The sequence below is a fragment of the Mesoplodon mirus genome (genome assembly GCF_964341445.2).
Source record: "Mesoplodon mirus genome assembly, chromosome: 9".
NCBI lineage: Eukaryota > Metazoa > Chordata > Mammalia > Artiodactyla > Ziphiidae > Mesoplodon > Mesoplodon mirus.
In genome coordinates, this window is record NC_138985.1 from 95066405 (window position 1) to 95076157 (window position 9753).

A 9753-nucleotide genomic window follows, 5' to 3' on the forward strand; every position below is an offset into this window, starting at 1 on the left:
CCGATCGATGGGACTAGGTCTGTGGGGGATCCCATTACCTGCTGAGACTGATGGGCTTCTTGGCCTGGGCACGGGAGGGAAAGAGGGAGAGGGGGGCTGGGGACCTGGGGGTTGGAGGGATTTTCCAGGCCCAGGACAGGTGAAAGCTGGGCTTCAGGGCTGTGGGTGCACTGCAGCCTTTCCTTTCTTTCACCCAAGTCAGAATAGGCTCAGGCCCAATGGGGTGGAGGCCCTGCAAACAAAGGCTCAAGGTGATGGACAAATAAACACTCTGTTGAAGCTGTCATTACCATCAGAAGCCAGCAAGCCTGTGGGCTGGGGCCCGGGGCTGAAGGAGAGGGTAACAGGGGTGACCCTCTGTGCTACTGGGTTGGCAGGCCTGTGCTCAGGACAACTGAGGGTGAGTAACAGGAGGGAGGGTTTCAATTACACGAGCATTTCTTAAGCCAGTTCAGTCGGCAACCCACCTGTGCCCTTGCAGGTACAAACAGCCCTTTCAGCCACCTGAGCCACCTACTGGTTGGGGCCCCATCTTGAGCTGCGTGCACGCTCTCTCTGTCCTCCTGTTCCTCTGTCTCTGTTTCTGTCCTCTGTCACTCACACTCACACACACACACACACACACACACACACACAGCTTCTGCTGTCATTCTCTTCCCACCAAATTCCCCACCCTCTCACTTCTTACAACCATGGGAAAAGTTGGCAAAAGTGACAGAAAATGGCTGTATCTTGACACTACAAGCAACCCTCTTCCTGATGCTCTTTGGCACAGTTTTCCTGGGGGCAGGCTGGCTGGGCCCTGTAGCACTTAGCACAGGGTCTTATCCGCGGCGTGGACCTGACAAACGTGCTGATTCTATAGCACAGACTGCAACCCTGACCCCATCCCTGGACCAGAGGCCTGGTTCCCAAGGACTTGCCTCTGGGCAGAAGGTCTAATGCAGGCCCCTTGTATGCCCTGAGCCTAGCACAGTGCCTGGCACAGGGTGTGTGTGTAGGCATGGCGCTCCTCCAAAGCGATGAAATCCCCTGCACTTTTCACCTCTCTCCCTTCCTAGTAAACTCAGGTGCCCCAGGGGGAGCATCTGCAGGCTCTCTGGCCATCCTCATCCTTCCCACGCAGCCTCTGCCTGCCCCAGCGTGCTCCCTTCCCTCCTGCTTGGCCCACATCCTCATGCATCAATCTCAGCCATGAAAGTCCTGTTGGCATCTATTTCAAATGAAAAGGGGTGCAAACTGGACATTTAGGAGAAGCAATGTCTGGCTTTGCCTTGAATTTCAGCAAAAAAGGAAAGAAAGGCCCACTGGGAAGAATTAGAAAGGGGCATGAGACTACTTTCTGGATGAAGAAATATTGTATATCTTGATGGGGGTGTGGATTACCTGGGTTTTGCATTTATCAAAACTTTTGAAACTGTACACTGAGCATCAGTTTATCTCCCTCTATATAAATTAAACATTATATCCTGATTACAAGCATCTTAGCAGATCCAGGCATCTACTCTTCTTCACCTGGCCACGTGGGCCAGGGGGTTCTCCTGGCCATTAACTCCGGGAGGCAGGGAAGGAGGAAGGATGGATGTACAGAGTGCCACGGTGAGCGGGCAGCCTTGGCCTAGGGCGCTCGTGAGCTGAATCCTCCTGGGGGAGTTGGGCTTTACGTCAGCACAGCCCCCAGCACCAGGCCCATCCCACAACCAGGAGGCTCAAGGTCACAGAGAACCACACCTTGAGCTGGCAGAGGACCTTGGAGCTGGGGTGCTGGCTCAGGTGGCTGCACAGCTGGGGAATATGGAATTTGGACTTGGTGGCAGATGCCCAGAGTTCATGTCCATGACTGTTTTCTTTAGGCCACGCTGAGAGTAGAGAGGCTGGCTTCCCAGTGCAGGCTGATGGCTTCCTTTATGAACTGTCCAGACTTCACCTTGACCCCAGTCCACCCCTGTTTTCTGCTGCTTGACAGGAGGCAGGTATTATGTTACTGAGGGGAAACTGAGGCCACGCAGGAAGTAGCCTCTGGTACCTCCTCCTGTCATTCTTGTTTAGCTCAGCTCTGGGGAGGGGAGGTGGGTGTACCCACAGCGCCCCTGCCGCCGTCTCAGAGCCTCAGGGCCCCTGCTCTTCACAGGGCTCAGTGCTGTGTGGGGCTGGCCGACATCACCAGGCTGGATCAAAGCTGACACAGAGACCAGCCTTTGGGTCCCACAGGCATAGAGTGTCAGAGGGGGGCCAGCTTTTCTGATGGCCCTTAAATGATGCCAGGTGTGGGAGCCTCACGCCAGGAGCAGCTGCGCCATCCTTAGCCAAGCTGAAAGCCAGCTGGCCTAAGGCCCCCAAGGAAGCGATGGATCTGGAGCACAGTCCCTTTCTGAGAGGGCTCACTGTGTGGGACCAAGAAAACGACTTCCCCTCTGCCTTGCAAAGTATCATGTGGGCAACTCTTCTGGGTTGATCAGAGCTGATCTGGATTCTGAATGCAATCTCTTGCATCCTCTTGTATGGCGGCCAGTCTTAGGCGCCACTGCTCTCTGTTACGATACAAAGCTTTGGGTGCACTCCTGTACCCAGTTTCTAGTCATCTCTAAGTTACGTGTTTTTCAGCGTAGGTTGATGGGTCTCCGTTTTTTCCCATCACAGCATATCCGAGGGATTTCAAACCTTCCCTTAGTGAAGGCTAGGTCTCATGACGCCTGAGACTGTCACCTAGAGAGGGGAGGGTGCCCATCCTGGGGCCTTGGAGAGGTTGTGTTAGAATTTAAGAGGCACGTCTAACTTTCAGAGGCACTCCTGGGGTGGAGTGAGACAGGAAATGACTGGTAAATGCCATTGGTCACATACAGTTCAGGCTCTTCGTAAGAAAACTTAAGTCCTTCTTTGTAGTTTATAATAGTTGTGTCCAACTCACAGCGTGTCAAGTTGCAAGTGTTAACTAGAAGCCTGGGGTTCCCGCAGCCATAGCTTGGTTGGGACCAAACTCCACAGAGTGGGTGGGGCCCAACGACTGTTGGCTTCTCCAGTCAGTGATGCCAAGGGTCTTCGGCTCCCCTAAGAAAGGCTTTCTGTTCTCCCCTCACGTCTGGGGGGTTGTCTGTACCCTACTTCCACCCCTCAGTTCATTTATCAGACTACCATTTGTCTCCACTGTATACCATTGCCTTCTTCCCACTTCTAGAGAGTAAAATGGAGCCAGCAAGGAAGAGCCACATGGGGGGATTGGCCAACACTTGGACCAGGGTTTCAAACATTGGTCTAGTGACCCTGGGCCCAGGGTGCTCTGACAGCCAGACGAGTGTTAGGACTGCAGAGGAGGGTTCTTAGGTGCTACGCACTTGAACTTACCCCTCAAATACCAGAAGACTCTGGGGGGATACTGAAGTCTGTTAAGTGGCTGTTAAATCACTAACTGGACAGTAGACATCACACACGTGATTTAGTGGCCCATGTGAGCCTGGAGAAAAGAGTCCAGGGATTTCCCTGGTGGTCCAGTGGCTAAGACTCTGTGCTCCCAATGCAGGGGCCCTGGGCTTGATCCCTGGTCAGGATCCCATGTGCCACAACTAAGACCCTACTGTCCAGATAAATAAATACATATTAAAACAAAAATTAAAAAAAAAAGAAAGGAGTCCAATGCCGTTTTCCTGCTGTTTAGCCCTGGAATGTCAGTCTACAGTCTACAGTCAAATGCAACCAGAAATGTCCAGAGATCTCCCTCCAGACCTCCAGTGTGTAATGATCCAGGGTCATTCCCATATCCTGACCCTTCATCATTCCCATGCTGACATTTCCATACATTTTTATGGGAAGTTGACAATTGAAAGTGAAGTCAGAACAAAAGAAGGGAGATAAGATTTACAAAAGATAAACAAAAGAAGGTAAAGACAAGATAAACAAAAGAAGGGAGATAAGATTTACAAAAGATAAACCAAAGAAGGTAAAGACAAGATAAACAAAAGAAGGGAGATAAGATTTACAAAGGATACATTTACAAAGGATACATAGATTTACAAAGGATACACAGAAGGAAGAGTAAGAAAAGAGAGGGAGAGAAGGGAGAGGTCAAACAGTAGGAGGGTGGTGATAGAGAAGGAGACAAGGAGGGAGAGAATTACCGGGGGAGGGGAGGGGGAGGCAGGAGGAAGCTGCCCAGCGGTACTCACGTGTTGTGGAGCACACACCAGCCACAGTGGGGATCGCCTGAGCCCAGGCACTCGCCGCAGCTCCGATACTGACCGCAGGACTCCACAGGGACTCTGGTGAGCTAGGACAAGACCACACAGGAGACGGGGGTAAAGATTTTGCAGAACACCCAGTAGTTCACCAAGAAGTCAGGCCATCCTATCAGGTGTATCATCCAAAACCGTGTAGAAGCAGGAAGGGGCCTAGAGCCCCAGATCCGAAAGGGATCCTATTTGAGCAGGTGGCCCGTAAGCATCGCGGGGAGACAACCAACTGTTATTTTCTGGGAACAGACTCCACAGGATTCATAGCACATTGTTATCAGAGATATTTATAACATGTATATTTAAATTTTCCCACCACCCAAACCCCCAAATATCTCTACAGACGTGCCATTCATCACATATTTATCTCTTATCAATGTAATGAACTCAAATGCTTCTTCTTTCTCCGTTCTTGTTTCTCTTTTGCCTTAAAGTGTTTTGCCCCTTCCCAGAACTTCTCCTTCAGGTTTCATCCTTTCTGTGGTTCCAGAGAGCACTGAACCCAAGTCCAAGACCCTTCTCTCTCTCTCGTTAACAAGGTGTAATCCACTCGCTTTGTAGATGACACTTGCTCACTCTCTCTTTCTCATAATGTTGGCCAACTGGCTCATAAAGTTGTTCACGCTGGTGCTTTCAAAGAGCAGCTGTTGCTATTTCTCTTCCTACCCACACTCTTTTCATGACTAGAGGCTTCCTCTCCAACCACAAAACTTATCTTAGCTTTCACCAGCAGCTTGTTAATGTAAAATGTTCCACATGACATTTCTGTTTAGCCCAAATGCTTCAATTTCCTGCATACTCCTAAAGATCTTCGGAATTTCTTTGTTCTCCAACGTAGCTTTGCCCTGATGTCTTTTGACATGATTTCTCAGGGCCCGAGACATAGGAGGTACTTAATAACGATACATAGGATCAAATGGAATTTTAATTTTCTTCCTATAGCCTTTGTCTGTCTTCTCCACTTTTGCCAGTTTCTTCTTCACAAAAGGTTTTGGGTTTTTTTTTTTTTTTTTGTAATCATTCTTTTCCATTTGGGGTACCTTTTTGTCTCAATGGAGGACTTCTTAGCTAATCTTTCAGCTTGAGCTAAGAGAGTTTGATGTGGTCGTCCTTTTTAATTTCTTGCCATCAGACCGTAGACACGAAGAAGTATAAATCACGCTGACCTGGCCAAGCCTCCGTGCTTCATGAGCAAATGCAGAGGCCATGTTTTCCCTGCTGCTTCGTGGTCTGCCTCCATAAAATTATGTACCACTTGGCAGGGGCTACTTGTAACTCGTGCACAGGCAAACTGGCACCAGAGTCTGCTCAATTAGTCTCGAAGCTCTCTTTTGGAATTAATTAAGAATTAATTATTATTTTCAAATCCCACATGATTCCTTTTTCCTCTCCACCTTAATTTTCTTCTTCCTTTTATACATCTCTTCTGTTTTCTCAAGTGCCCATTGAGTGATCTTAATGACCACTGTGTATTTTTACTTCTTCCAAGGTACCTTTTAGCTTCCTGCTCCTGTTCCTATGGCTTTGCCCTTGGCCTTGGTGGCCCTTTCTCCACATTCTCAGATGTCTTTTTGCACATTTGGAATTTTATCTTTCCTTTTATTACTGCTCATGCAATCAGCCTGGGCCATGCCTTGGCTCTGCCTATATACAACCTTCCCATTTTTGTAATTGGTCCTGACAGTCAGACTCTTGCAAATTACCGCCCCCCCACCCCGGACTGTACACACAGTCAGGAACCGACCCTCCTCCTGTTACCTCTTTAATTGCCTTCCCTACCCCTTAAATGGGCACAGACACGCTGGTCATGTGAGCATATAAATAATGGTGCCCAAAGTAGCTTGACACCTAGGAATTCATGAGTGGTAACGAGGTCCACAGTTACTTTCAATATTTCCAAAAGCCTAATGAAAATTGGATTGTTGCTATCTTCTGTTTGTTTGCATACTCTGTGATGTATTTCCCATACTAAAAATAGGAAATATATTATTACTTAATAAATAGTTTGTTTAGTGGCAAAAATCTTTCAAAACTTGATGCCTAGAGCTGAAAAAAGTAATAAAAGGGGCCAAAGATGATGAAAGTTGGTAACATAAGTACATAATAATGTTTTCATATGTTCCGGCTGCTTGTCTAGCACTCCATATTTTGCACAGGCTTAAAGAGGAAATCATGGCTTGTTCAAGCAAAAGCATTTTCTTGGTCTGAACTTAATATCCTCCCTGGTTTCTCCCAGTGACATGTGCTATAATCTGTCTCCGACGGCCGTGCCATGGGGTTCTGTGGTGTACAACACAAAGAGAGCCAGCTGCTGGCTAAACCTGAACTTCTCCAAAGCCTTGGCATTCAGATTTCTAAAAATAGCTTGCAACTGGCATTTAATAATGCCAATACCTGGAACTGTAAAGCCCTTCGTCTCTCGATTTTAAACAAGAGTCATTTTCATTTGGTTGGAAACAGTGTAGGAGCCTGCAGAGCTGGGCTCAAATTCTAACTTCACCATTTACTGGCAATGCGATCCTATTGTCTCTGAGTCCCATTTTTTCTCATCTTCAACATGGAGATAAAAATCCCCCTCGGGCTTCCCTGGTGGCGCAGTGGTTGAGAGTCAGCCTGCCAATGCAGGGGACATGGGTTCGTGCCCCGGTCTGGGAAGATCCCACATGCCACGGAGCGGCTGGGCCCGTGAGCCATGGCCGCTGAGCCTGCACGTCCGGAGCCTGTGCTCCACAATGGGAGAGGCCACAACAGTGAGAGGCCTGCGTACTGCAAAAAAAAAAAAAAAAAAAAAAATCCCCCTTAATTCACAGAGTTTCCCAAAGCACAGATGACCCAAGAGATTTGAAACGGCCTTGTAAATGATCAAGCACATTGCAAGTGACAGTTAACTATTATTGTCATCTTTGTCATTAATACCCATTCTTCCTTGCATTGCTGCTTTACCTCTCCCCCTCGTCACCCGAAATGGCTCTTCCGAGCCCTCATGAGCTTGGTCAGGAGTTTTAACGCCTGGAAGAGCTTTTCTCCTTTATTACCTTGATCACATCATTTCCTCCTTGAACTGGGATGTCTGCCCCTAAACCATTCACTGCTTCCTCTTGGCCCAACTTCCTCGACTTATTCAGGGCTTTTACCACCTACAGTTGGTAAAACCTACTTTTCTTTGCTTTTCATCAGGGTGGATCCCTGTTGGACAGGGATATAAGTCCTGGGAAGTTATTATGCTACCCAACTTCCTTTCACCTTTTCTTATAGGCTCTTTCTATCTGTATGTTCAGTCATTTTTTATTACTCTTCTGAAATTTATCTAGGTTTTCTCCATTCTTTTCAAAGCATGGATACTAAAACCGGGAAACCACCAGGATTCTGACAGTCCATGTAGAAGGCTTACCATCATTTGAAAGCTGGGTGCCACTCCCCCCGCCTTCACCTTTCCAGGACTTTACCAAAGAAAACCAGGCCCAGGGAAATTTCCAAAGTCCCACCATCAGACAGTATTCTCTGGCACGGCCACGCTTGCCCAGACTGACCCCAAATCTCCCAATCTACATCATTGCTTTGCCTCACTCCCCATCCCGCACGTAATTCTGGAAAGCATCATAAATTTGCCTGACACTTTAAATCACTTTTGAAAATTAGATTCAGCCCATCATTTATCTGGGTGCAATTCTTTACCCAAGTGGCTCTGCTTACCTTCCACACCTTGCTGGTAAGCTGCACAGGTGGCCAGATGGATTCGGAGCCACCTTGGCACTGTGATTCTCTCTCCCCAGATACCTAGATCCTCCACCCACGTCTTACACCAAGCAAAGCCGGCTCCTCTCCTGACCCTGGAACACAAACCACTCCAGATGCAGAGCCACACGATTAAGTGAAAGCACCCAACACTGATTAAAGTCTTACGCTACAGTGCCAGGCATGCTAATTAGCTGAGTGAGGGAATTCCGACCACAGGAAGAGATGAAAAAAGAAAGTTATGGGGTGGGGGCTTCTGCCTGGAGGACAAATCAGACAGCAATGTGACCTATCTAGAGATGACTGTATCCTAGTGATGGATGGTCTTGGAGACCACAAACAAGTGAGGTCTGTCCCCTGGCCACTGGACTCCAGGGGAGGTGCTGATTGATGCAGCTGCAATAGCTCCCTCACTGCTTCTAGAGACAGGAGCTCCACCACCTCTCAGGACCCCTGTGTATGCTTACACTGTGCTGGGGGAGAGTGGGTGGGGGGCTTCAGGTAGGGTAGTCTTCCTGGCACATTCTGTCGGCGTTACGCAAAAACCTATTGGGCAGTTTGGCAGTTCCGCAAAAAGTTAAACTTAGAATTTTACCGTATGATCTGGGTACCTTTCTACTTTCTATCTGGGTATCATTCCACTTCTGGGTACCTACCCCCAAAGAATGGAAAGCAGTGACTTGAACTTGTACACCAATGTTCATAGCAATATTAGTCACAATAGCCCAAAGGTAGAAGCAACCCAAGTGTCACGGACAGATGAACGGATACATAAAATGTGGGATATACATACAATTGAATATTATTCAGCTTTAAAAAGGAGGGAAATTCTGACCCAAACTACCACATGGATGAACCTTGAAAACATTATGCTACGTGAAATAAGCCGGTCACAAAAAGACAAATATTGCATGATTCCACTTATATGAGATCTCGAATGGTCAAATTCATAGAGACAGAAAGTAGAAAGTGGTTGCCAGGGGCTGAGGGAAAGGGAATGGAGAGTTGGTGTTTAATGGGTCCAGAGTTTCAGTTTGGGAAGAAGAAAAGCATTCTGGAGAAGGATGGTGGAGACAGGTGCCGTGCAATGAGAATGCACTTAATGCTACTTAAATGTCAAGATGGCAAATTCTATGCGATGTCTATTTTACCACAGTAAAAGAAATAATAATAATAAAACAACTATTGGGTAGACATAAGAACACCTATTTCCTTCCCAGCAGCCTGGGTCAAGCAGGAGAAGCTTTCTGTTGGTAGACCGATAACAAATTCATGTGTATGAAATATTCTGAGATCCCTGAGTGAAAAGATAGGCATCGTTACTCTTTTCAATTTAATCTCAAATGGACAAAAAGTGTTCGGGATGAATGTCTCTTATCGTGTGTTGTCATGTAAGTGGATCTCTCACTCTCAAGCTCTGGACCTCCGTTTCCTGATTTGGAAAAAAAAAGTCACAGCCTTGTTCTACCCAGAGATGTTCCTCACCTCCCACCCCTTCCAAGAGGCACAGGGGAGGGTCTTGGAATGCACACATTTCCTGTGAGGTCAAATGCCCTTGGTTTTATCAAATTCTCCTGTTACTGCTCAGCTTCTGCATCAGCATTTCTCATCCTTAATTATGACCAGGAGCATCTGTGTGCCCATCTCCATCCCACGTCTCTTCCCCCTTCCATTATCTTTCTGGGAATCACAAGGGTTTGCTTTATCCTTTTGCCAGCAAGGTAAACTTCCCTAAATAATATAGTGTAGCTTTGCCTGGTTTGGAAGTACGCTCAATAGAATCATCACCTCTCCT

General features: G+C 47.5%; 1 protein-coding gene across 2 annotated transcripts in view; it reads right to left on the reverse strand.

Annotated features, from left to right (window-relative positions):
* The window catches only part of PLXNA4 (plexin A4), a 622339-nt gene that overhangs the window by 100315 nt on the left and 512271 nt on the right, over positions 1-9753 (reverse strand). For both annotated transcript variants that reach the window (XM_082632940.1, XM_082632941.1), the window contains one exon: positions 4161-4261. In XM_082632940.1, the coding sequence (XP_082489066.1) occupies positions 4161-4261 (101 nt within the window). The remainder of the gene's footprint in view (positions 1-4160; positions 4262-9753) is intronic.